The 27,995-nt window shown below is 45.6% G+C and overlaps 1 protein-coding gene across 2 annotated transcripts in view; it reads right to left on the bottom strand.

Annotated features, from left to right (window-relative positions):
• MYO3A (myosin IIIA) overlaps positions 1–21,455 on the bottom strand; it is a 103,294-nt gene extending 81,839 nt beyond the window's left edge. For both annotated transcript variants that reach the window (XM_083579211.1, XM_083579212.1), the window contains exons 1-5: positions 21,031–21,455; positions 15,673–15,855; positions 13,893–14,027; positions 2,253–2,357; positions 1,114–1,213 (exon numbers count right to left, since the gene is read on the bottom strand). In XM_083579211.1, coding sequence (XP_083435337.1) covers positions 1,114–1,213; positions 2,253–2,357; positions 13,893–14,027; positions 15,673–15,840 — 508 coding nt within the window. In that variant the 5' untranslated portion in view covers positions 15,841–15,855; positions 21,031–21,455. The remainder of the gene's footprint in view (positions 1–1,113; positions 1,214–2,252; positions 2,358–13,892; positions 14,028–15,672; positions 15,856–21,030) is intronic.
• Positions 21,456–27,995: the final 6,540 nt, after the last annotated feature.

The raw sequence follows: 27,995 nt of genomic DNA, 5'->3' as shown, positions 1-27,995 counted from the left end.
ATAGGATTGCGCCACTGGTCTCTTAACCACAAGACTCCCATACATTTAGCCATATGTCAGTGTATATACATCATGATCCTACATTATTTATTTCAAATATTTATATCCAAGTTTAAAATGTTAACCAAAACTCCAAAGGGATAATAAAAATCAGCCTGCACACAAAAAGTAACTTTATGAACAACCAAGATCAACTCTCAGAACAGGAGACGAGTCATATAATTGCAGCACTGGCAATAACAACACCAGATAAAAAAGGGGATGCAACAGTCTATGCAAAAGTCTGTCACCTCACCACATGGAGTTAATCTGCACGACAGGAACCTCCAAAACACAATTCAACTATAATGTCTGATGGGAGGGGCGTGGGACAAATGGCTTGTGTCATGGATGGGTGGAAATGACTTAAAGGTAAGGGTAAAGGTAAAGGGACCCCTGACCATTAGGTCCAGTCGTGGCCGACTCTGGGGTTGCGGCGCTCATCTCGCTTTATTGGCTTCCGGTTCATGTGGCCAGCATGACTAAGCCGCTTCTGGCAAACCAGAGCAGCACACGGAAACGCCATTTACCTTCCCGCTGGAGCGGTACCTATTTATCTACTTGCACTTTGCCGTGCTTTCGAACTGCCAGGTTGGCAGGAGCAGGGACCAAAAAATGGGAGCTCACCCCATCGCGGGGACTCGAACCACTGACCTTCCAATCGGCAAGCCCAAGACTCTGTGGTTTAACCCATAGCGCCACCTGCGTCCCTTTTGGAAATGACTTAGCAATAAGTTATAGAATCCCACTTTTTAGGGGAGGCACCAGTCACCCCTGGGTTAAGCCAAAGTTTTACACCAACTGGAAATATACTTTGCTCTTTCTATTTGAAATCAAGGATACTGCATCATGAACTACTTTTAGGCAGATCCCAAGGTGAAAATCAGTGCAGTATTTGGTCAGAACAGGTGTAACTTTCTTCTACCTGAGGAGAAGGCAGGGCATGAGTATATTGAAGCCCAAGGCTTGTTCTACCTCACACTGGGTCATGTTTGTCCAGACCCTAAGTTGGCTGCTTTTGACAGACAAGTGCAACATGACATCTCTTGGGTATATAAGGACATTGCAACTTACCAAAATCCACAAGTTTAACACCTCCTTCAGTGGTTAGAAGGATGTTATTTCCCTTGATATCACGGTGGATAGTTTTGTTTTCATGCAAATGCTGAAGCCCCTGAAAAGAGAGTTTATGCTTTCTTTAATGAATTTATCTTCAATAGAGAAAATACAAAATTGTCAAAATATTTGTAAACTTAGTAAGTATTCCATTTACAGTGGTACCTCGCAAGATGAATGCCTCGGAAGATGAAAAACTCGCAAGACGAAAGAGTTTTTCATTTTTTGAGTTGCTTCGCAAAACGAATTTCCCTATGGGCTTGCTTCGCAAGACGAAACGTCTTGTGAGTTTGTTTCCTTTTTCTTAAAACTGCTTGAAGAGATGCTGTTGCGACTTGACCGTGCTTCGCAAGACGAAAAACTCGCAAGACGGAAAGACTCGCGGAACGAATTAATTTCGTCTTGCGAGGCACCACTGTAATGTGTTTTTAATTCAGGAATATACCTATAGTACAAATCCACCATAATTCACATGAGTTTAAATTATCTCTCATGGTAAACATCTGCATGGTGGGAAAAAGCTTAATGAATAAAACTTATACATTTCCCAAGCCAATGAATCTTACAAACTTACAGTGTTGTCCTGAGATTTGCTGTGTCTGTAGTTAGGAAGATGGGGGTGAAGGAAATGCTATACCAGCAATATGTAACAAAATTCAGTGTTTGTATGTAACCCTAAACCATGGTTTAGTGCTATGTGTAAAAGCCTTGGATTCATGCACTCCCTTCCCCTTCTTTCATGCAGCCATGAGATAGACTTGCAACTTTACAACTCTGAGCAGTTTCTAAACAAGTCAACTTCAAACCATGGTTTACGAAACAGGCTTGTTTAACCATGTAGAGTAATGGAGAATGATCTCCATTTCATATATAACAGCATGCAAGGCTGCTAGAACCTGTTAGGCAGTGCTACCCACTGGACTGGTAGTAAGGAAGAAGGAAAGCAGGTGAGGACTAGGTAAGGACTGGCTGAGGGCAGACTGAGGTTGGCGGGGCCGTGTCCCATTTCCCTTCCAGTGCTTAACTCTGTACCAAAATTAATTCTCCACCAAAATCAAGAGCCAATATTTGAACTGTTAATGCATTTCCTTACTTACCATCAGGGCTTCATGTAAAATGAAAGCAATAATAACTTCACTCATTCTTTCTCCTCGCTTCAGAAATCCTTTTACAAGGTCAGTCACAGATCCTCCATTACACAGCTATTTGGTTGAAAAGAAAAGAAAAGAAAAGAAAAGAAAAGAAAAGAAAAAAGTAATGATTACATTTTTTGTTTTGTTTTTTATTAGGCTTGTTAACCCAGTTGCTATTCATTCATTTAAAAGTACAGTGGTACCTCAGGTTACATATGCTTCAGGTTACATACGCTTCAGGTTACAGACTCCGCTAACCCAGAAATACTACCTCGGGTTAAGAACTTTGCTTCACGATGAGAACAGAAATCGTGCTCCGGCAGTGCGGCAGCAGCGGGAGGCCCCATTAGCTAAAGTGGTGCTTCAGGTTAAGAACAGTTTCAGGTTAAGAACGGACCTCCGGAACGAATTAAGTACTTAACCTGAGGTACCACTGTATATTTATAGTCTAACTTTCTCCCATGGATTAGGGATGGATCAAAAAGTAAACCATGTAGGACTGAAAGCTCTCCCTCAAAATAGGTCGCCTTAAGACCATAGGGAGCTTTCTTATTTATTCCCAGCTAAGATAATTGGTCTGTCTACCTAAGCATCTACTCTACACAATAGGCAGACTTCAGCTCTCATGAGTACACTTCAGCTTCATAGGAGCTACTTGGTGGTTTACTACAACCTTAAAATCCACCAGCTGGAGCAAGGCACAAGACACATCGCCATAATATTACTACCACATTTATATCCCACTTTTCTTCCAATGATCTCAATGAGGCCTACCTACATGGTTCTCCCTTCTCTCCATTTTATCATCACAACAACTCTGCAACATAGATTCAGCTGAGAGACAACAACTGGCTCAACGACACCAAGAGAATGGCACACAGGTGTTGAACCCTGGTTTCCCAGGTCCTAGTCCAACACACTAACCACTACACTGGCTCTCTTCAGAACAGGATTTTGCTTTTGGTTCTAGAGCTGAACAGAGGTTTCAGACTGGATTGACAATGATCTGTAAAAACACTTTTTAAAAACCTATGTAATAGAACTCTCAATGCAATTTTCCATTAATAACAGATCACTTCTTTACAGTGCCCTCTGGTGCCACATTTTTATAACACATTTTTTATGTTTTAACTGATGAGTGTAGATGAGTCCACAGTCGTCATACACTAGGCATGGCCAAACTTGGCCCGCCAGATGTTTTGGGACTACAACTCCCATCATCCCTAGCTAACAGGACCAGTGGTCAGGGATGGTGGGAATTGTAGTCCCAAAACATCTGGAGGGCCAAGTTTGGCCATGCCTGTTCTACACAAGCACAAAAATTGTTCCTGGTTACAGCAAGATTTTGTTAGATCATCAGTCTTAGCTTGGAGGGGGAGTAGCTCGTTACTGCTATTATTAAATGACCGGGATTCTAAAATTCTTGCTGATCTGCTGCAAATTACCCAGAACTCCTTTATCAAATTCCTATAATTATTCTCCAGTGCTTTTTGGGTAGAAAATGAGGTGTCAGTACTCATATATTAGGGTGTGGGTGTGTGCTGCGAATGCCAGTACAAAATGGCTGCCACAGGCTGTGAAGGAAAAGAAGCTGATACTCCATACCAGAATACTGTCACAAAAAAGGCCAGCCTTCTGCCCACCTCTTTTCCATGATGAATGGGATCAGAGATGGGATCCTTTCCCCAGCTTTAGATGGAGATGCCAGGAATTGAACTTGGGACCTTTTGTACGCAGAGTATGTCCTCTACCACTGAGCTACATTCCTTTTCCAAGATGAACTATATATCACACCTCAAAAACTGGGAGCTTTCACATAATTTTAACAAAATACCCTATGCTGTTTTGGAGGAGAACCTGAGGAGATCCCTTATGATTTAAGACAGTGTGCTTGTAGTTTAGGCTACTATGTAAGGTATTCCTACTTATTTATTGCAATGGCCCATCTAGAAGGAAGTAAGAGCTATGTTATTCAGCCAGCTCACTCGTTTGTTTTGACCTTTGGTAGCAGTTAGCAGGAAACTTGAGGCCTTGCACGCAAAGAGATATAGGCAATCACTAGAAAAAGAGGCTCCGTTTACCCTTTTCACAGAAATACTTGACTTATTTACCTAGATTCTCATGTGGCAGTCTGTTTTAAGGACAGCTGAATGCTTCATTAATTGTCCATGTTTATCTTGTCATACAATCGATGGTGAATCCAATAAACAAACTGAAACTCAATGGAAGTTTTGCAGTCCTGTGGGAATCTGCGGCGTATCGACTGCCCATTTGTCAAAATAATATGCTGAGGTTAGCTCTGTGCTCTTCAGTGAGACTCTGTTGGGCGTGAGCCATCCAAGGACAGGGCTTCTCATCAGTTTAAATATTTGCAGAAGGCCTGGCCCTTTCATGAGCCACAATGAACACTCAATTCAGGTGAGGGATCAGAAGTGGTGCGTTACCAGAACAAGAACACACTCAATCTCCCATCCACACAATTGATCCTCACTGATGGGTCTCTTTCTCTTCTGATTGAAGACACATATCTTTCAAACACATACCCTTAACATGACACAGTCCAAATCTGGGACGCCATCTTCTGGGTCTGCATTCCCACACAAATCACATGACCCATGCGAGATCTCAAACCCTGAAAAAATGTTGGTGTTTTTCAGGCATGGTACCCCAAAATGTGTGTTTTGGGTCACCACATGAGATTGTGGACCTGAAAAAACTGTGTTTTGGTGTGCCACCCGAGATCATGAACCCAAAAAATCTGCAAACATGACATGAAGGCTGGCAGCATCCTCATCCCTGCCATGTGAGAATCCCTTGCAGGCAACCGCAGTACCTGGAGACAGGCAGTCAAGTCGTGTATCCATAGCTGTGATCAGAGGAGAAATGACCACTGGAAGGAGCACAGAGAGAAGAAATGCCATGCTGCATCTGCAGGAGCATAACTAGAAACCTTCATCTGCCCCAACTGCAACAAAACATGTCTCTCCCTCATTGATCTCTACAGCCACAGCAGGCACTGCAAACATCCAACAGCTTGACCACCTCCAAAGGCACAGTCCTCCATTGTCTCCCAAGACAGATGGATGCCAGCCATCTTAGGTTTACATAAGAACCTAGGAAGCAGCCATACACCAAGACAGAATGTTGGCCCATCTAGCTCAGTACTGCATTCACTGACTGGCAGTGGCTTTCCAGGATTTTAGGCAAGGGTCTCTCCCAGGCCTGTCTGGAGACTGAAGCTGGCACCTTTTGCATGCCAAGCAAGTGCTCTACCGCTGAACTGTGCCCCCACCTTTTTAACACTGAGTATAAATTAAAGATTGGCACGCCAAGAAACCTGTTAACAATACAAAATAAACACGCTTTTCACACAACTCCCTTTCTTAGTATCTGATACTTTTTAAATTATTATTTGATCTTCCTATAAACTGGCACTTTGGGTGGTGCATAAAATGAAGGCGTTGAAAAGCAGTTGTCAGGCGAAGTTAAAATCACTGATCTTCAAAGGAAGAAGCCGAAGCACTCTTCAGCACATGCAGGAACAAATGTATGCAAAGATGGTTTTTTGCACGGCATCCAGCACATTTATTTGTAGTGAAATTCAAAAGGGGGATATTTCAATACATAATGGAGAAGGAATATTTGGAAGCATAGTCCTACATGTCATTTTTTGAACTGGGCAAGCAGGACTCCACGTTCCCTGGGTTAATATAAGCCTTGTTCTATTTTCTCCACAGCCCAGGGAAAACCTCATGGGCAAAGTGTCCCCTCCAATTTATTTTTTCTGTTCCTATGTCTATTTTTACTAATTGTGTCAAGACACCACGACTGTCTTTGTAGGCACAGATCAAAGGTTAGGTCTTTACAAACACACAACACACACAGTCAACCGTCTAAATTGGTGCAGCTGAACATACAGCAGTTTAGCAACAATATCCATGAAAATATGATTGGGGAGCAGAAGGAAATGAAAAAAACAGAATTCACCTCCATTTGCCTAAAATATTCTGCTATGCTTATGAATCACCTTTGAATTGCATTTGGGGAGGGCAGTGGGGAAGAACAAAATGGAACTCTAGCTCTGAGCCAGCAGACTTTTATATAACTACGAACACGTGTCACGATGTTAATCTGACACTCACTGAACCAGATGTTAATGCAACCACTTGCAAAGGTTTTTAAATCACATATTCCCAGTAACAGTTAGCAGCAGAGAGTGGTGTGGTCATGCACCTAGTACCAGGACCGGGGTCAGTGCCACTGCCACTTAGTGGAAGGGAGAGGTTGGCACTGGGTGGACGCATTGGCAGGAGCACAAGGGAAGCCACATTCTCCTGATATATGGAGGAACAGGGAACAGGTCTGGATCCACTGACCCAAGCCCCTGTGTTCAACTGGGGCTTCTTCTTGACCCATGTCTAGAAAGCACGTGTCCAAGCGGTTTTCTGTTTGTCCCACCATTTTCCACAGGAAAACCTGATGGATGTTTGCTCCTATTCAGTGGTAAAGATTGGGTTTTCCTGGGGTGGGGGTGGGGACAGCAGGGCAAGAGGAAGTCTGGAAGGACTGGGGGATGCTGGTCTCCTGTTTCTGTCTGGGTCTAGGCTCTTTTCCACCTTTGGCTAACGTTTGGGTACCTGGTTCTGCTTCTCTTCCATCCTCTGCCCCATGTGAACACCTTAGCACTGGGGCTAATGATCCTTGAATCTACAGGCACAGCAGCTTCCTAATGCCCGTGTTGAGTCATTGGTTACCTGGGGTGAGAAGAGGCCATGTGCTCTGCTAATAGAAATGTGCCGCCTGTGTTACAGATGAATGATGAGTTAAAACTGCAAGATGAGCTGGATGATTTCGATGAAGGGGTTGCAATTTAAAATGACACTTGGAAGCACTGGAAGCAAGTGCTCCATTATAAATTTGGTCATTCAAAAAAATAAAAAAAATCATTTGTTCACTTGCTTCTCAATTAGCCCATCACTGAGCTATGCTAGACAGGCAATGAAGATGAGACCCATAAAGCAATAATTTTTCTTGATATTGAAGGGACGTGGGAAGAGGAACAAGTACTGAGTATCAGACATAAGAACACTGGAAACTGCCTTATGCCAAATCAGACTAGTCACCCATCTAGCTTATATATTGTCCATGCTGAGAGCCGCTCTATAGGATTTCAGGCAGAAGCCTCTCCTAGCCCTTTCTACAGATGTTGCAGATAGAACCTCTGACCTTCTGTGTGCAAAGCAGATGGCTGAAAACTGACAGCCACTTACCAAGTCGCAATTTCTCACACTAGAAGCGGTGGGGATGTTCTCCCAAGCTTGGCTTATAAACAAACTTCAGGAGCTGCCCATCTCAAAACCAAGGTGAGCTTTATAGTTGCCAGAGTTATCCAGCTTATAACCTGTAATATGGCTGTAGCCCTCCAGATGTTGCTCAGAGGGGTTCCCCCCTCCACACACACTCCACAAAATTAGCTCAGGGGGTCAGGAAAACCCATGGATCAGCACTTGGGGGGTGAGAGGCGGCGGCGGGGGGGGGGGTGTCATTCCATCTGGCAAGTTGAAATGCTTGCCCAGACATAACATTTATCATAGCTTGATGTTGATTTCTACCTAAAGTTCCCAGCACCCTCAAACTCTTCTTTGTGGGAAAAGTCATGTGCTTTAAATGTAAGAACTGGATCAAATGTATGCTGTTTGGATCTCTATTCAGCTGTTCAATCCTTCCAGAAGTTCCAGAAGTATTTAGAGGCCGTATCCAGGGACTGAATTAAAGAAAAAGAGACCAGTCATCTTGTGTAGCTCAACTTGTAACTTTGAAAGATGATTCAAGGATTCTAGGCTGAACTACATCATAGACCTTGCATACATTTGCCAAGACATTTTTTTTTTTAAAGTCCAATCTTCTTATGGCCAGCATTAGAATTTGCATTTGTATTAGCACATGAAAATATGCAAATTTAGTCTGACCACTCCTTACAACATTTTCAGCAAAGGGGTCTTTTTAAATGTGTTGCTCATCATCTCATCTCTCACTGTAGCATTAATGTATACATTTATATATACATATAAATTCAGAACATGATGAATTTTTAAAAGATATTTATAAATTATCCTTTTCCCAAAGGAGTTCAGTGTAATGCACAACAAACATATATAAACACCAGAACACAAGCAATAAAAATATAATACTGAATTAGCAACTCATCAATACACTGATTCAAATATTGCTGCTGATAGTGTTTCGGGGCTTACCTGAGAAGAGCTCTCTACAAGTTTCCCCCCATGTTGAAGCAGACACCCCGCCAAAAAATGCATTGTGCTGTTCTCTCAACCCACACAGCATAAATAAATAAATAAATAAATAAAGCAAGCAAGCAGTCTTTTTCGTCTTTTGTGAAAAGCGAAATCAAGCTTATGGGAAATACTTTTGGTCAAAATATATATATATAAATTTTAATAAATGTTGAGTAGCACCTTAGAGAGCAACTAAGTTTGTTCTTGGTATAGGCTTTCATGTGCATACACACTTCTTCAGATACACTGAAACAGAAGTCACCAGACCCTTATATATAGTGGGAACGTGGGGTGGGGTTTTCTCAGGATGGTAGTAGGAGATGGGTGATTGACTCAGTGGATATGGTAAACCTGTTGAGAACTGTTAACGACTGCCCCCTCTGTATATTTTAAGGACTCCTGACACAAAAACTTATGCAGACAAATAGGTCTGATCTGCCAGCTTTCTTACCTCTCTCAAATCTTTCAGATCAATAGCCCACATAGTATTAGGGGAGGTAAAATTATTTCTATTTTTCGTAACCCAAAACTGTAAAGTCTGCACTAGTGAGCTATCACTCTGAAATATGGCAGCCTTCACCACCTCCCTCAGAATGTATGACCATGCCTTCACATTTCATCCACTTCTGCCCAAAAGGAAGGGGGAAGGCTAGAGCTATTTTGACTCCCCATAATAAGTGATGAGAGGAAGAGAGAATGGAGCTTCCGTTTTCACTCAGTGGATTCAGATCCTGACACAAGATCAAACCTGGCTGAACCCAGAGTTCTTTAGGATGAAAAAGACTGATTCTCAAACAGCTGACTCTGGACATAAATCAAATCTTGACACTAGTAGTGCAGATACCTGAGAACTCGTACCTAAACTTTCATCTGCCTTTTTGCTTTTCTACATGATGATGAAAACAAAGTGTTAGGCCTTTATTCTGTACCCCAGGGTAGGCAACAATTTATGCCCTCAGTCTGCTCAAGCAAGGGATCGTAATATGTAATTTCCCCCAGAAAATTACGAGTATTTACCAGACCTCAGTATTCTAAAGCCTACTTGTAGTCACAAATCTTTGATCTTGCAGAGAAAGGGGGACATAATTTTAAAAGAGCGGAATTACTGTAATTGGGAAGTAAAAAAAAGAGGCATTACGCGGCTCATTATTAGAAATGGCTAAATCAAGGCTAGTTTAGAGCCGTAATGGATCAAAGAAGGCAGAGCTGGATTGAAAGGAGCAATTATACAGGGCAGCATGGAAAAATACCCAGGTCTGAAGAGTAGGAAAAGGCTCTCTTATATTGGCTTGCACATTTATTTCCCATACACGGCTTCTTTTGAAAGACAATATATTATGTAGTATAATTAGAGCACGCAGCCAAAAGCAAAGCAGCGCTATTTTCAGCGCTATTGCAGTGAGCAGGCATAAGGGTTCCTTAGTGAACCATTTCATCATTATCGATAAAACGGGTTCAAGTAACCTGCTTTTTGTACACATTGTTATTGGGCTATTGTTTCCACACAGGCGGTGGCACAACTGATTAGGCCAAGGAAGGAGATGTACAAGGAAATGTAGTAGATAGAGGTGGACAGAAGGAAATGCAATGCAAAATGCAAGCAAGCATTTATAGGAAATACAAGAGGGGGGTGGGCAGAACTCTTGATTTTAAGTAAAAGAACAGATATTTACTTACTAACTTACTTACAGCAAAGTCACCTGTTTCCATTAGGTGGACTTGATAATATGAAGCAGTTGGGAAAAACTGAGGCTGCTTTCTGTATGACATATACCAGCTTCTGCTCTCTGGCAAGTCTCATGAATTGAGAAACTTATAATAGTTGAAGCAGGCTGCTGCTACCTTTGGTCTTCATAGATCTGGACTGTTTTGCACACTGTCCCAAACAGGGTTGAGACTGAACAGAAGCAACATGTGATGGCTCTCTCATACATATACATATACATATGCATATACATATACATATACATCTTGGGGAAAGGCTCAGGGGCAAAGCACCTGCTTTTCAGGCAGAAGGTCTCAGGATCAATCTCCAGGCAGGGCTAGGAGAGAACAGAGAACGAAATCCTGGAGAGCTCCAGTCAGAAAATACTGAGCTAGATGGGCCAATGCGATCTTCCTATACTTCCATGCCTGGCTTGCCGCAGGCTGCAAGTGCCACCATGTATTTATTTTGCAGATGTATAAACTGCTTCACAGCCAGAAGCTATCGAAACAGCATATAATGAGGTAGAATACGTACTATAAAAGCAGTAAAATCACTTCTGCAATTAATATTCAATAAGTTGACTGGGACACGCTTCGGAGAAACCCTTCTTCTTAACCAATTTATTTTACAGACAACTGTGGGAGCTTATGAATTGGAGGTTTCTATTCTGAGAAGGACCACTTATCACTGTTCTGTTTTATAGGTAGCTGAATGTTTTCGTTACCAAGTTCAAGGGGAAAGGGGGAAAGACTATAACTGCATTCTCCAACCAAGTGTGCTCCAGATATTTTGAACCACAACCCCTATCATCCATGATCAGGTTGGGGAAGTCTGGAGCAGAAAACTTGCTGGATGGGTAGGAAGAGAGTCACAGAACCTGGTAGAAAAACATCCTTATATAACCAGGGATTACTCACTGCTCCAAATAAAGCACACCAGTTTACACAGTGATGTTGGCCACATAATAAGAACCAAGGTGGTTTGCATGATTCTTCCCCTAATCTAAATCAATTCTGACTCCACACACATATTCTAAAAAATCGCAAGGAAGGAACACTCTGCGGCCTGCATAAACTGGCTTGTGAGATCTGAAGCACAGTTTCAGCTATGCAAATATTTAGATGTCTCTGCATATCAAATAGTGTTCAAACATCCCTGTAGCCCATTGTTAATTCCTCACAGAACATTTGTTCCATTTATTTTGATAAAAACCAAACTCACAACTGATAAAGTACAGGCCTACTGAGGAATTTACAGTTAAATTTAAATATTTATACATCTCTTCTGCGGAATTAAATGGGAACAAAATGCAAACGCTTGATGTTAACTCTTAAAAGAGAGCGGGGGGAGAGATCAAAGCCGAATAATATAACTTAGTATCACTTCAGGCAGGGCTTTAAATTAGCAAACACTGCTGCCAACTGGATCACAATAATCCTCCATGATAATTATTCTTTGGGATTAGTAGTGTGTGTGGTTAGCATTATTAATTAACTTCAAGGACTGCTGCAAGGAAGAATTCATAACGCAACACTTATCAGGGCAGGCCTGCAGCTGAACTACAAAGATGAGTCATCGTATTTCGTGCTCCCCATTCTCTGGGTTCAGGCTATGAGTGGTGATGCAGCCAAAACAGCACCATTCATGAACGAGAGGGAAGCAGCAAAAAAAGCCTACAGGAAGCCAAAGCTTTGTAGAAATCATTTGAAAAAAATAAAATAAAAAATCAGGAGGAATAAACCCTAAGGGGGAGAGGGAACTCTCCTCAAAACATCCTAGTGGGGACTAAGCGTGTTCAGTGGCCCTGGAATGCTGACTCTTGCAGGTGTGTGTGTGTGACAGAAAATGGGGTTGGAGGGAGAATGGAATACCTGGGTAAAGGGCATGGCCGGCATCTAAAACTGAAGCGCAACTTTTTGCTGCTGGCCTCACTTACTCCCCAACAATAACGTGGTAAGTAAAATTGTGGGCGTTAATATGCCCACCCTTCAGAGACTTCCCTAAACGTCTAGCAATTGTTTTCCAGAGTCAACATGGGCATAGCCAGGATTTATTGGGGGGGCAGTTATTATGGGGGGGGCAGAACCGAGTTATCTGTGACACAGTTGGTCAGTTAGTTAGGTATTTTTATTTATTTACTTGATTGGGGGGGGGAGCTGCTCCTCCCCCCCCCCCCGGCCCTGGCCCCGTCCGTCAATGGAGCTGCTGTATAACTCTCATTCATTGAAAATGGGGTTTTCTGCAGGAAGATGTCTATGGATGCTGCTGCAGATTAGCAGCTGACTTGCGGGGCCAAATCAAGACACTACTACTGTCACATTAAATAGCAGCTTAGGTGCTCAAAACAAAGCAGAAACAGTCTTTCCTTGGCTGTACTGCAATAGCGAGGCATGAAGATGACAAGCAGAGCTGCCGGCAAACTCTGGCATTTCTAGGTTCTCCCCCCAAGATCTGAGGTGCCCAGTCACTTAATCTTTATCTCACATGAGATCAGCCGATGCCTGGAACAGGCCAGAATATTTTCCTCAAGTCTGTTGGCCCTTCCCAGAGTGCTTCTCAAGAAGACACTGGGCTTGCCCTAAGCTTACAGGGCTGCATTGATCTGCTGCGTTCTTCTCACTGTGGACTGGGCTTCTCTGCTGTCATGAAAAAAGAAAGGTGAGGCTCTGCAAGGGCTTCCCTTCAAGGAAAAGCCCTTGTAAAGCTTTGCCACAAGGTGATAGGAAGCAAGATTTAGCAAGGGCCTCTCCTTAAGGAGAAGCCCTGGCTGAATCTCCCGTCCCACCAGGTGGCAAAGCCGACTTGGTGAGAGAGGGGAGGCATTCTAGAGAGTTTTGCTACTTAGAGGTGCAGGGGAGACCAGTAGCAAAGCAGAGTCTCTCCGGCAACAGAAGTGGTAGGATGGGCAGGATGCTGCCTCTTGTATTTCCACCGCCTGAGGTGACTGTTTCACCCCAGCTGGCTCTGGCTATAAGCAGCACATATCTGCACATAAAACCACCTAAAAGCCATCATAAACACAAATGATCACACAGGGAGTGGTACCAGAGACCATAGCTGTCAACCTTCCCTTTTTTTTTTGTGGGAAATTCCCTTATTCCAGCGCTGTTTCCCGCTGCTTTCCGCTGCTATCCCGGATTGTTAGATATCCCGTAGACTGTCCCCGGGACAGGTGAGGCTGCTGATCCCTTATTTCCAAGGCTGCTGGTCCCTTATTTTCAAATCTGAAAGTTGACAGCTATGCCAGAGACTCCTAAGGCATGACTTAGGCTATTGGGATATGATGGGTCCTGAAAGTCAATTGGATGTAGTATCTCAGGTGTAAACAACATTGCATCTTCCAGATGTTTTGGACTACAACTCCCATCCTCTCTGACTATTGGCTACACTGTCTAGGACTGATGGGAGTGGTAGTCCAATGACATTTTAAAGGCGTCACACTGTCTACCTCTGTTGTATCTAGTAAGTGCAATTAGAATGAAATCCTGTGACACTCAAAACTCTTTAGTAATGACATTGAGCTTTCTCACTCAAGATCCTATTGGGGTGGTCATTTAAAAACCAGGAGAACAAAAACCAACCAATAAGCAAAGCTCCTACCTCCAGAACCAGCCACAGCTGGTCTCCATCCTTCGCATCTTTCTTGTAGTACAGACCATAGAACTTGACTACATTTGGATGGTCAGAAAGAGCTTTCAAAATGTTGTACTCTGCTTCAATTTCCTCATCAATGTCCTAGTAACATGGATGGAAAGCATAAGAAACAGTGAATTAATGGAACACCTTCTGAACATGTTTTACGGACAATATATAATAATATACTTATGGGGTATACTTATTGATGTGCAGTCAAAAGGTTTTGCACTGCATAGAATCTGAAAACAAATTGGTCTTTTGAGAAATACTGGAAGAATAAAAGAGAAATTGGGGGAAAGGTTTCTAGCCATAAATATCTGAAGTCTGAGAAAAAGTATAACCTGAACTCAACACTTCTAGGGGCTTTTCCCCCAGTGCAATCCTAGACACATCTACTCTAAGTAAGCCCCACTGAGTTCAATGAGACTTATTTCCTGGTAAGTGTGTATATAGCTGGGATGGGAGACCTGTGGCCCTCTGAATACTGTACCCAACTCCCATCAGCCCCAGGCCAGCATGGCCAATTGGTAGGAATGCTGGGAGTTGTAGTCTTATGACACGTGGAGGGCACCAGGTTTCTGATCCTAGGAAGTAAGGCTTAGTGCATTTGCTGTAAAGTCCCTTTAGAAGGCAGGATGGAGGTTTTTATAGAAACTGCAGCCTATAAAACAATTGGATATCAATAATTGGGTACTGATAGCATTATTCCTGTTTTTCTACATTGCAGGCTACAAAAAGGGGGTCTCCTTAAGTTCCAATTCACATATTCCTAGTTTTGCTAAGAACGTCCTCTCTTTATATTTCACATATCTTAAAACCGCTGTAAAAATCAAGAAGCATTTAGAAAAAGAAAAAACAAGCCTACAAATGAGTTAAGTCAGAAAAAAGGTAAATTGATAGCAGTTGCTTGGCTTTTTTTTAGTTAGTTATTTCATTTCTTCAGTTCAATCCAGTGCAGTCTTCTCAAAGAAAGATGGAAATTTTCAAGCACCTTGTTTATTGCAATGGCTCCCTCTTCAGACACTCAGGATTCCTTCAGTTTAAGGAAGCGATATAATCTATGCGGTCCAACTTCCACAGATGAGGGCATTACATTCACAGTCCATGAAGCAGAAACTATGGACCAGTTAGCACCTGACACCCCACCTTTCTCAAACAGCAGCCAGCATTTCAAGAATACAAGGGCTTTGTGGCAAATTTATGAAACAACAGAGGAAGAATAAGCTAGCCAATAAAGGCAATGACTATATTGTTATAGATGGGGGACACCCACCTAAACACTATAAATTAATAAATGGTAGGATTTTGATTATTTGCTGTGTTGAAGGGAAGACTGGAGGCCAGTGGAAAAATACAGGCTAAGCTTTCTTCCAGAGATACATTAACATGACAAAAGGTGTTGGTGGCCCATTTAGGAGGAATCCTGGGCCTGGGCAGATAGAAGGTTGCCAGGGTAACTGGGTGTGGGGTGACAGGAAAAGAATCTTTAGCAAGGTGTGCTGGGAAGATGACGGGGGAGAACCAACAGTGGGCTCCATCTTGGGCAGGCTGGCTGAAGGCTAGCTGGGGGAGATGACTTCGACGCCAGTGCTGCACTGCTGTGGGGAACAATACCCTCTTGAAATGATCATGCTGTAAGATCTGGACTCCCTCCATGCAGATTGAAGTGTAAATATGTGAATAAAACATAGCTCTTAAAGCTACAACAGTCTCTGCTGTGCCTCAATTCTAAAAGTAAACTTACGTGAACTGGATCCAAGATTTTGACTGCAGCTTTGCTCCCATTTTTCTTGTTGAACACCTTGAAAACCTTGCCATATGTTCCTTTGCCAATCGTCTCAACTATTTCCCAGGTGTCTGAAGGATCAGGAAAGCTGTCAAATATGATCGTTTTGCCAGTTAAGGGCAGCATCTCAAACAGCAACTCCTGGTGGGAAAAAAGAATTCTGCATTGAAACCATCACTGAGAACGGTCGTCCCAGTTACAGAGGGAGCTGAACAGAAATGCTTTTATTCATTTCACTATGTTTCATAATTAATTTTTACCAAGAAATATTTGTAATAAAAAAAGTTTCAAAAGAGTAAGAGACATAATTTTAAAATCTCAGCTATTTGGGGCAAAATTCACGTCATAGTGCCAAGACAACACTAGAACCACATAGTACAGAGGTAGCCATTGTGTTTTCTTCTGGATATGGTTGGACTACAACCTTCACAATAATATACTGGCTGGGAATGATGGGAGCTTGGAGGGCACCACAATGGCCACTTCTGGTATAGTGGCTTAGAGGTCAGCTAGGTAGTCAGTTCAAATCTTGCCTCTTCTCTGATTTCAACAGAGGCCTCTGACGAGCCAAAAGCAGTTGGCAGATTCCCTGTTTCTGAAATGCCCTCCCTTGGTGAGATGTGTCAGCCTCCCTCGCTATTAACTTTTCAGAGGAATTTAAAAACATCTGTTTGCCCAGACATGTGATGGCTGAAGGACCTGTCCCTGGCAACCCTGAAATGATTAGTTTTGAGAGTAAATTATTTATTCCAGGAGTTTCTAAAGCTTTCGTCATGTGCCTCCTCCATGAGAGGTACAGAGGGTGGCAACACAAGAATGGGACATTTCTGCAATCATAGAATCTTTGAGTTGGAAGGGACCCATGGGTTATCTAGTCCAACCCCCCCCCCCCGTAATGTAGGAATCTCAGCTAATAATAATAATAATAATAATAATAATAATAATAATAATAATTTATTATTTATACCCCGCCCATCTGGCTGGGTTTCCCCAGCCACTCTGGGCGGCTTCCAACTGAATATTAAAAACAGTACAGCATCAGACATTAAAAACTTCCCTAAAGCATCCATGGCAGATGGCCATCCAACTTAAAAACCTCCAAGGAAGGAGAGCCCACCACCTCTTGTGGGAGTCTCTTCCACTGCCGAACAGCTCTTACTGTCAGAATTTTTTTCCAGAATTTTAGTTGGAATCTCCTTTCTTGTGACTTGAAGCCATTGGTTTGAGTCCTATCCTCCAGAGCAGAAGAAAACAAGCATGCTCTTCATGTGACAGCCCTTAAGATATTTGAAAATGGTTATCATATCTCCTCTCAGTCTCCTCTTTTTCAGGCTAAACATACCCAGCTCTTTCAAGTGCTCCTCAAAAGGCTTACTTTCCAGACCCTTGATCATCTTGGTTGCCCTCCTCTGTACATGTTCCTTCTTGAACTGTGGTGCCCAGAACTGGACACAGTATTCAAAATTGTGGTCTGACTAAGGCAGAATTGAGTGGTACTATTACTTCCCTAGATCTGAACACAAGACTTCGGTTGATGCAGCCTAGAATAGCATTAGCTTTTTTTGCTGCTGCTGCATCACACTGTTGAGTCATGTTAAGCTTGTGGTCTACCGATACCCCTAGATCCTTTTCAAATGTACTGCCAGTAAGCCAGGTGTCGCCCATCCTATATTTGTGCATCTGGTTCTTACTGTCTAGGTGCAGAACCTTACATTTGTCCCTATTGAAATTCATTTTGTTAGCTTGCGCCCAGTTCTCCAATATGTTAAGGTCATTTTGAATTCTGATTCTGTCTTCTGCAGCATTAGCTACCTCTCCCAGTTTGGTGTCATCTGCAAATTTGATGAGCATCCTCTCAGTTCCTTCATCCAAGTCATTTATAAAGACGTTGAACAACAACGGGCCCAGGGCAGAACCTTGCGGCACCCCACTTGCCACTTTTTTCCAGGATGACAAGGAACCGTTAATCTCTTTGGGTTCGGTCAGTCAAATCCACCTAACAGTTACCTCGTTCAACCCACATTTTACCAGCTTCCTTGCAAGAATATCATGGGAGCCTTTGTCAAAAGCCTTACTGAAATCAAGATACACTGTGTCCACAGCATTTCCCTGATCCACTAAGTTTGTAATCCACTAAGTTTCCCCAAAAAAGAAAGAAAGAAAAAGAAATCAGATTGGTCTGGGATGATTTATTTTTGAGAAACCCATGTTGGGTCTTAGTAATCACAGCATCCTTTTCTAAATGCTCACAGACCGACTGTTGAATTATCTGTTCTAGGACCTTTCCTGGTATCAATGTCAAGCTCACCAGTCTATAATTACCTGGGTCTTCCTTTTCCCCCAGGCAAAAATGTTGCTCTTTAATCAGGTCTTTGGCTATTTAACATCTTATATCCTTTTAGATGTGGGTTTTTTTTGGGGGGGAGGTTATAGTTTTGTTTTGTCCTTGTTTTTATTATGTATTTTGCATTCTTATCTTGTATTTTTAGGCTGCAAACTGCCCTGAGATCTTCAGATGAAGGGCAGTTCACAAATTTAATAAATAAAAATAAAATAAAAAATTTCCAAGAAGGTTTTTTTTCTTCACTGTTTTAAAGTTTTAATTGTATTGTTTTAGTGTGACAGGTCTGCCACCTTGGGCTCCTTTGGAGGGAGGTTGGGATACAAGCGGCGGCCATATTGCACACGTCTGACAACTGATGCATGACCGCTGATGCCTGCGTTGTTTTTGGCCATGGAAGAAGGCAGAACAGGGGTGGGACAGCCTTACAAACAACCGCTGGCATGCACAATGACCTAGAACGCAACCCCCACACAAATGGGGAGCAGCCTGCAGATATTCAATAAATAAATTGGGTGGGGGGAGGAAGTGGCCCCACCTTTTTTGGCTCAGGGCTGAGTGGTATGTGGCTCTCAACTGTTTCCCCTCAGGGAATGAGGGCAACGGTAAGAAAAAAAGATTCCCCTCTCCCTACTCTAAGAACTAAGGATTTTTAAATAGCATTGGACAGTGTTCCCCTGCCTTGGGTCTCCAGCTGTTTTTTGGACTACAACTCCCATCATTCCTACCTAGCAAGCCCAGTGGTCATGGATGATGGGAATTGTAGTCCCAAAACAGCTGGGGACCAAAGGTTGGGAAGCACTGATATAGGAGATGCGGCTGCTATCATTCTGTATGGTGATGGTGCCCATGCTTTGTGCATGGCTAAGCAGGAGCTCGAACACAGGTGGCGCTGTGGGTTAAACCACAGAGCCTAGGACTTGCCGATCAGAAGGTCGGTGGTTCGAATCCCCATGACGGGGTGAGCTCCCGTTGCTCGGTCCCAGCTCCTGCCAACCTAGCAGTTCGAAAGCATGTCAAAGTGCAAGTAGATAAATAGGTACCACTCCGGTGGGAAGGTAAACGGCGTTTCCATGTGCTGCTCTGGTTCGCCAGAAGCGGCTTAGTCATGCTGGCCACATAACCTGGAAGCTGTACGCCAGCTCCCTTGGCCAATAAAGCAAGATGAGCGCCGCAACCCCAGAGTCGGCCACGACTGGACCTAATGGTCAGGGATCCCTTTACCTTTACCTTAAGCAGGGGTTAGGCATCAGTAGTCCACGAACAAACTCGCGTTTACTTTCCTCTTAGCAGCACTCAATTTAAGAAATGCAGCAAAACAAAACGAAAACCCAAAGTGATTTTTCAACAAGTGAAGAGCAAGCCAGATCTCCAAGTCTAAGCACCTTTTAATTTTCCTATGTCAAGCCAATGAACATTTACAAGTGTCATAAAAATCAATACCTTTGCTCAAGTCTATTTGTCAGAGCTGACAACAACAAAGCATCGGTGGCCAAAGAACTGGGTCACCCGTAACCCAAGAATTGCTTGCTTTATCTGAGTACTGATATCCAAGTTAGAAATTAAGGAAGAGTATCAGATAACCTGGTTAAGGAAAGGAAAGGCTCCGGGCATTAAAACACAGTTACACATCCAACTGCACATACCGGTACATAACATCATTAGTTCTCCCAAAGCCAGTTAAGAACAAGGCATCTATAGACCCTCCAGAACAGGCTAGATTAACACAAGAGCTGCGCTTCCTTATAACAGCACCAATACTGGCAGTGAGTTTAGCCAGCAAGAAAAAAGGTAAACAATATAAAGTTAGGATAATGGCAGTTGTCAATATATATTTGTAACGTTGCCTACTGCATACTACATGTTCTCATGGTCAAACCACTCGTGGACCTCTAGACTAGACAAAGTTGTGATGTGCAGAGGTGTGAAAAGTGCAGAAGCTGAAGGCGCCACACCTGTGACACTCAGCACACTGACTTGGAAGCACATTTCATTGAAATCGATGGGACTCAAGGCCACATCATATGCAACAGGTTCCCTTCTATGCAGCAGCTGACCATATCTCATTACAGCCTGTAAGAGGTCTGTGTTTGCACATGGGGCAAGAGAGAAATTGCATCTGCAATTGGATCCTGCTTCTTGTCATGTGTAGTCCACATGTACAAGTGACAAATCAACACATGCATTAGCTACTCATGCTTTTAAAATTAATATTTTGCTATTACTATGATGTCACTAGGGTTCACGAGACTTCACACTGATACCAAACCGAGGCTACTGCCAAGTTTCCGACCATGGGCATTTGCAGCCAGTGAACAAACTCACTTACTTTCATCTTACAACACACTTAAAACGTTTTATTTGCAGCTTTATAGCTGCAACTCTTTCGTTTACTAGGGAGGCAGCCCGATAGAACAAAGGGGACCGAGTAAAACACCCGGAAGACTCAGTTGCACAAACCCCAATGAAGTCCATTTATCTTACTTTACTCCCACAATCGGTTTAGGATTGCTGCCTACGCACGCAGCCCGATCCTATGCAGCTTGCTCCCCAGCAAGTACGCGCCATGAGTTTCAGTTCAGTCTGATAACCGGGGATTGGCGGTGGTGGGGAGCAGGAGTGCCAGTTTGGCACCAAGACCGTGGGTGCCCGGGGCCGCGGGTGCCATGCAGCGTACATGGCCCTGGCGCCAAAATTTGCGGGTGCCCGGCCCCTTCGTGGGGAATTCTGTGGGTGCCCGAGCACCCAGGGCGCCGGCACCTATGGTGGGGAGATAACACGCAGCAGATCCCTTGCTGCCTCAACGAGCAGCAGGGCACACAGCTCGCCGTTCTGGTAAACGCGCGCTCCTTGCGCGGAATCCTACACGCTCCCTGCAAGGGCGATCTTCCTCCCCATCGCGCGCGCTCAGCTGCTCCTCTGCCCCCAACCTTCCCCATCTTCTCGACACCACCCTGGGGAGCGAGGGGGCTTACCTTGCCTGGTGGTGCAGGGCGGAGACAGGAGCCCCACGCGACTCTTCCTGCCCCGCTGGAGAGAGGCTCGGGTTCGAGTCCTGCGCGGCCACCAGCTCCCTCTGCCCGCGGGTAGTTCGGCCCATCCAGCGGCGCCCGCAGAGAATCAGGGCGGGAAGGCAGAGATCCCGGCGCCAGCGGCGCTCAGCTCTCCTCGCTCCAGATGGCCAGATCAGGTTGCTCCGGCGGAGCAGGCAGCTGCCCAGGGGTTCCGCCCGTCGGATCCTGACCCTTCGCCTGCCCTGCAGCGGATGCTTTACCCCGGGGGTCAACAGAAGGCCACGCGAGCAGGCTCTCGCCCTCCTCCTTGTCCTCCTCCTATTTTCCAGGCATCCATAAGGGAGACACCCATCTCAGTCCCCACCACCGCGCCCCCCCTCGCACTCTTTCCAATGAGACATGCAACAGATTGTTCTTCTCCTTAAAAAAAAAAAGTAAAATAAAATCCGCCGCCTGCCCTCCTCCTCCTAGTGGCCTGGATAGCAGCCACCTGGCGTTAGGAGAGACAAGCAATAAGCTTTGCATTAGTAGCAGCAGATCAGCCCCTCCCCGTGTTGATAGTCCTTTTTCTTCCTCGTCGTGGACGTGAACGGCAGGTGCTGCTGCTGCTGCTGTCTGCAACCGGGCTAAAGAAGGATGCCCATATATTTTGATAACCCGAAGCAGAAAGCCAGGACTCTGGGAAGGGGCTCTGAAGGCTGAAACCCTAAGCAAACTATTTCTTCATATCCTACCTTCACTCTGGAAAGCTGCAGACGGCGCACACCTGCATGCCATGGTTTGTCCTCCCAGCAAACCCTGTGAGGAAGGTTAGCTTGAGAGACGGCCACTGCACCAGGGTCACCCACTGTGCTTCAGGGCAGTGGCGTAGCGTGGGTTGTCAGCACCCGGGGCAAGGCAAGTAATTTGCGCCCCCTAACCCGTGGATTTGCGCCCCCTAACCCGTGGATTTGCGCCCCCTAACCCATGGATTTGCCCTAACCCCAGATGTTGCGCCCGGTGCGGCTGGGCCCCCCTGCACCCCCACGCTACGCCACTGCTTCAGGGCAATACAGGGATTCGAACTCTGATCTTCTTAGTCAGATATTCTAACCACTACACACTGAGTGGCCTAGGAAACAGAGAAGGGGCGAGGAATATTTTTGGCCTGGCCCGGCCACACCCCACATCCTTGGGCCAACTTTGAGAGGTGGGAGTGGGGGGTCACTCACCTGATGTCACTGTAGGTGGGTGATTCTGCCCACCTGTCAAAGTTGACCCACAGAGGTGGGGAAAGGTGTCTGCTTCACTGGTACAAGGAAAGGGCTGGCGAAGTCACGCCCAGGAGAACTGAACCCTGCCCATCAGCTGATGTCACCCAGTGATGACAGCTGTTCGACAGGTCAGTGTGGTTTGGGGAAAATGGCCTCTGGGCCAAACTGGACTCTCTGGCAGGCCAATAGGTCCCTCAAACCATAGCATAGAGTAAGTTCCCATTAACTCACTTTACAGACATTACACCAGTGCTGAAAAATCTGCACTCGCTGACTATTAGGTACTCAGTCAAGTTCAAGGTTTTGTTGTTGACATTTAGAGCCCTAAACAAATTGGGAGCGGCACACCTAGAAGATATATCTGCTGGCATATTTTCCATGGTACAGACCAAGCTGATGATTGATATCTTCTGATGAGACCCTGCTGGGGTCATTTCACCAGCACCCATCCTCTTGAATGCTCTCTCTCAGATAATTCATGAGATGGAGACAGTGGGGATTTCCAGAAATCTCTTAAAAACTTACATGTTTACCCAGGTTTTGCTAGATTGTGGTTCCTAATTTTTTTTAAATTTCCTGTTCTGTACACTTTCAGTTTTATTTGATGTATAGTTTACTTTTGTTTTTAGGAAATATTATTAAAATATTCTCGCAATGTTATTGCTTTTATTTATTTAGAAATGTTTGGAAACCAGTTCGTTTTTTTAAAAAACCTAAGCTGTAGTACAAAAACAGTCTAAGTTATTTTCAATAAAAACACAGGTAAAATCTGCAAAAATTTAAAAGCAAGTGCACACAATTAAATAAGTGGGCTTACTGAAATAAATATTTTCAGCGAACCTAACACGCAATATATTTGGGGCACCTGTTTTACTTTTAAAGGGAAGGGAATTTTATGTAAACTGCTGAGAGGAATTATCATTGTCATTGATATTAATATTATAAGCTAGGGAGCTAATTTTGACAGGTGGGCTATTCCACCCACCTGTCAAAATTAGCTAAAGGGGTAGAGAGATAGCAACCAAGCAGGACTGAACTCCCTACCCCCCCCACACATCAGCTGATGTGCAAGAGGTATAATCTTGCTTTCAGCAGGGCAGCCACATCTTTGCTTGCCTCACACCTGATGTCAGGTGTGCAGCAGGTGAGTGAGTTTTGCATCATGGGTCAAATGTGGTCTGCAGGCAGGCCAGAGCTTTCCCACCCCTGTACTAAATGGTATACATTTTTAGCAAATAAAAAGATGGTGCCACCTCGTCTGTTTTTAACTCTGCCTGCAGATCAGTCACAGGCGTTTTAGTTGAGTGACAAATAAATTATGTACATGGAAGGCAATTAATAAATAAATTCTGTCTTCTGTAAAGTTGTTAAAAATACAGAAACCCCCTCCTCTTTTGCATTTGGCCTGCTATAGCAGTCTCTACTCTTGAAAAAACATCAAGCAAGAGTAGAATTCACCTTATGGATCTGGATCTGCCAAAATCTTAACCACAGATGACTGAAGAAACGCTTGTGTGGTCTGTATAAACCCATTTTAAAAGGCAGCATGTTAATAGGACACATAGTATTTCGTATCTAGGGCATGCCGTTCAACTCCTTCCAAAATGGAGCTATTCTTCAGCACCCAACAGAAGACAGGCTTACTGAACGGCTGGTGAATAGTTGCCCTCAAGTCTTTCTGGGCAGAAATGCATTGAATTAAAATGGACCAGACAACTAGTAAGACCACCTAGGGGTGGTCAGGTTTTGTTTTGTTTTGTTTTGAAGGAGCACATGCACCTTTCAGAATCTCGTGAAATATTTTTCTGTGGATTTCCCTCTTCTCTGGAGTTGTTAAAGGTGCAGTAGGCCCCATTGCCTTTTTCACCAGGCCACTCTAGATAGTGAGAAACAGAGGAATTCAGCCCCGAGGAGAAATAAAAATGGCTGTCAATCCAGAACAAGCATGAACTCTTGTGTTTAACGCTGGATGTTGGTTACAGCTTGCTTCGAAGATCAACAAACCGAGGAACAGAATTAGGAGGGAGAGTGTGTATGATGCCTGAGTATTGCTGTCCGATGTGCTCCACATACCAAAATAGGCTGCCCTGAGCACCTAAATGGATTTCCCTCTGACAGCAGACTAAGAGGTGGTTCCTATGGAAACTTGGCTCTAAACCATAGATGCCTTAACGGGTCACACAAGCTACAACTGGAAATGAAATATACTCAGAGTCACAAAGTGATTTCATGCTCTTTATTCAGCTCATAGTGGTGAGGAGGAATGAATGAATGTCCCCTCAAAGTATCTGCTTTATATACATTATTTACACAATGGGCTGCACATGATTGGCTAATTCCGGAATTCTACTGTAAGCCAATCAGGTTGTGGATTCACTTCTATCTGGAGCATGATTGGGTGGTTCCTGCCAACCAATCATACTGCTGTATTGTTCTAGGACCAATCAGACTGCTGCCTTTTGGATCCTACTGTTCTGGGACCAATCAGACTGCTGCAGTTTGGATCCTATTCAACTCAGTACATAACACCCCTCCCCTCTAAGTTCCAGTCCTGCCCGGGAGGCCGCATTCATAGTCCTCAAGGTACGCCGGCGGCCTACGTGTGCGTTGCGGCCTGGGGTGTTCCCTGGTCCGGGGTTCAGGTTCTGGCTCATGTTCCAAGGATGCTGGCTGTGATGGGGCTGTTTGGTCTGGCGCAACCGGCTCGCTCAGTCGTGGTTCTGGTTCCGGTGTCCTTTCGGCCTCACGGGTCCTCTCTGTATTTACTGATTCTGCCTCTCCTGCTTGCCCCTGCTGCTTTATGGGCCCCACTGCCCCCCATCTGTTAGCACCTCGTACGACACGGGCCCAGTGACCCTGGTGACTGTGGCGGGTACCCATGCAGGGCCTGCCCCAAAATTATTTGCGTACACTGGGTCCTGGGCCTCGAAGGTCCGGGGGTTCCTGCCTTCCCCCACCACTACCGCATCCTGAGCTCTATCGGGGTGAAGGCGGTCCAATCTGATTGCAAGGCGCCGACCCATTAGTAGTTCAGCGGGGCTCTGGCCAGTCGTTGAGCTGGGGGTGCTGTGCTGTGCTGTGCTAGAAGGAATGTGGCAAGGCGGTACTCCCAGTCCCCTTGCGTCATGCGGCGAAGGGTGTCCTTGGTGGTCCGCACCATGCGTTCTGCTTGGCCATTGGTGGCCGGGTGGAATGACACCGAACGGATGTGGCGGATGGCGTTCTGCGCTGTGAAGGTTTGGAATTCTCCTGACATAAATGCAGTCCCGTTGTCTGAGACGAGAGTGTCAGGGAGCCCATGGGTTGCAAACAGCCTGCGTAGTACCCGGATGGCTGCGGACGTAGAAGTGGACGGTACCAGTGCGACTTCCAGCCATTTGGTGTAGGAGTCCACCACTATGAAGAATGTTTTCCCCTGAAAGGGGTCAGCGAAGTCCACATGCAGGCGTGACCATGGTGCTCGGGCGGACTCCCAGGACTGGACTGGGGCCCTTGGGGGATCTGGGCGGGATTCTTGGCAGGCCTGGCAGTGTTTGACCCAGGCCTCTATCTCTCCGTCGATCCCCGGCCACCACACATAACTCCTGGCAAGGGCCTTCATTCTTACTACCCCTGGGTGTGTCTCGTGTAGGGCTGTGAGGACCCTTTTGCGGAGGGGCTGGGGAACAACGACCCTGCTTCCCCATAACAGGCACCCCTTGTGGGCTGACAGTTCATGTTTGCAGGTTGTGTAGCCGGCGAATTCTGGCCCGGGGCTGCTGCTGGGCCATCCCCTCCACACCCAGTCCAGGACCCGGGAGATGACCCTATCTTTCTTGGAATGGTGTGCAACTTCTTGTGCCTGAATGGGGCAGTCAGGAAGCAGCTCCAGGCTCATAACCTCTTGTGCAGGTGCTGGGTCGGGGCCTGTTTCCGGTAGTGGTAGCCTGCTGAGGGCGTCCGCATGGCCCATCGCCTTCCCAGGGCAGTGAATCAGTGCATACTGGTAGCTGGCAAGGAAAATTGACCACCTGAGGACGCGAGGAGACAGCACTTGGGGGGTCTGCTTTTCGGGGGCAAACAAGCCAAGCAACGGCTTGTGGTCAGTCACCACGGTGAAGGGCCGCCAGTACAAGAAATCATGGAATTTTTTTACTCCCTTCACGATTGCCAGACCCTCCTTGTCGATTTGCGAGTAGTTCCGCTCGGTTGCGTTGAGTGTCTAGGAAAAGTATGCCACCGGTACCTCTCTTCCATCCGGGAGTTGGTGTCCCAGGACAGCGCCAATGCCATAGGGCGAGGCGTCGCATGCTAGCACCACTGGCACTCTCGTCGAAGTGTGCCAAGACCAAGTTTGAGACAAGCAAGTCCTTGACTGCCTGGAATGCGGCCTCCTGGCGCTGGCCCCACACCCAAGGGGCCCGCTTGTCCAGGAGTCTGTGTAGGGGCTCCGCTACCGCCGCCTTGTGGGGAAGGAAGGAATGGTAAAAGTTCAATAGTCCCAAGAAGGCCTGAAGTTCAGTCTTGTTCTTGGGCGCTGGGGCATCACAAATGGCCCGTACCTTGTCCCCAGTTGGGTGGACCCCTTCTGCGTCCACCATAAATCCCAGAAAGTCCACCTGAGGCACTCCTAGTAGACATTTTTCCCGCTTCACCTTGAGACCCGCCATCTGGAAACGGTGCAGAACGGTGCGGAGGCGGTCCTCAAACTCCTCTGGTGTGGGCCCGGCAATCAACACATCATCGAAGAAGGGGGTGACACCAGGAATCCCTTTAAGGAGAGAGTCCATTAGATTCTGGAATATGCCTGGTGCCACGCTGACACCGAATTGCAGCCGCTTTAACCTGAACGCTCCTCTGTGCGTCACAATCGTCTGTGCCTCTGCTGTGGCCTCATCTACTGGCAGCTGTTGATATGCTTGGGCCAAGTCCAGCTTGCCAAAAATTTTCAACCCAGCCAGGGTGGCAAGGACAAGGCTGACCACTGGCACTGGGTATGCATGGGCCGTGAGGGCCTTGTTTATGGTACATTTGTAGTCTGCGCAGATGCGGACCGAACCATTAGGCTTGACGGGTGTGACGATTGGGGTTTCCCAGGGGGCATTAGGCACCGGCTCCAGCACTCCTTGCTCCACGAGTCGGTCCAATTCCTCGTCTATACGGGGTTTCAGGGCGAACGGGACCCGGCGGGCCTTGAGCCTGACCGGTCGTACTGCGGGGTCAAGCTGTAGAGCAATGGGGGGGCCCGTATGCTGTCCCAATTTCCCATCGAAAACCCCTGGAAATTCCTTGCATATGGCGTCCACGTCCACTTGTAAGCTTGTGTGGTTCACCCCGGTGACGGCTAGCCCCAGTGGTCCAAACCATGCCAATCCCAGTAAGCTAATGTAGGGGCCCTTGACCACAAGCAAGTCCAGTTGCCGCGTCCGCCCTCGGTATTGCACCCTGAAGGTCCCTACCCCCATTGTGGGGACCTTACGTTTCTGGAAGTCCCGGACGGTGAATGTGGCCGGCCTGAGTTTGGGACCCCCAGTAGGACACAGTTTCCTTAAGGTCCTTGCTGAGATTATGGATAGAGCTGAACCCGTGTCAAGCTCCATGCGGTATGGGGCCCCCTCTATCTGTACCTCTACATAAATTTTCTCTACGTTGGGGTGGGGCAACTGGTATACCTGGAAGTCCGTGAGCTCCGTC

Source organism: Podarcis filfolensis (assembly GCF_964270895.1).
Source record: "Podarcis filfolensis genome assembly, chromosome: 12".
NCBI classification, from domain to species: domain Eukaryota; kingdom Metazoa; phylum Chordata; class Lepidosauria; order Squamata; family Lacertidae; genus Podarcis; species Podarcis filfolensis.
Note: the sequence above shows the minus strand (reverse complement) of the source record. Positions and strands in the feature narration are given on the sequence as shown.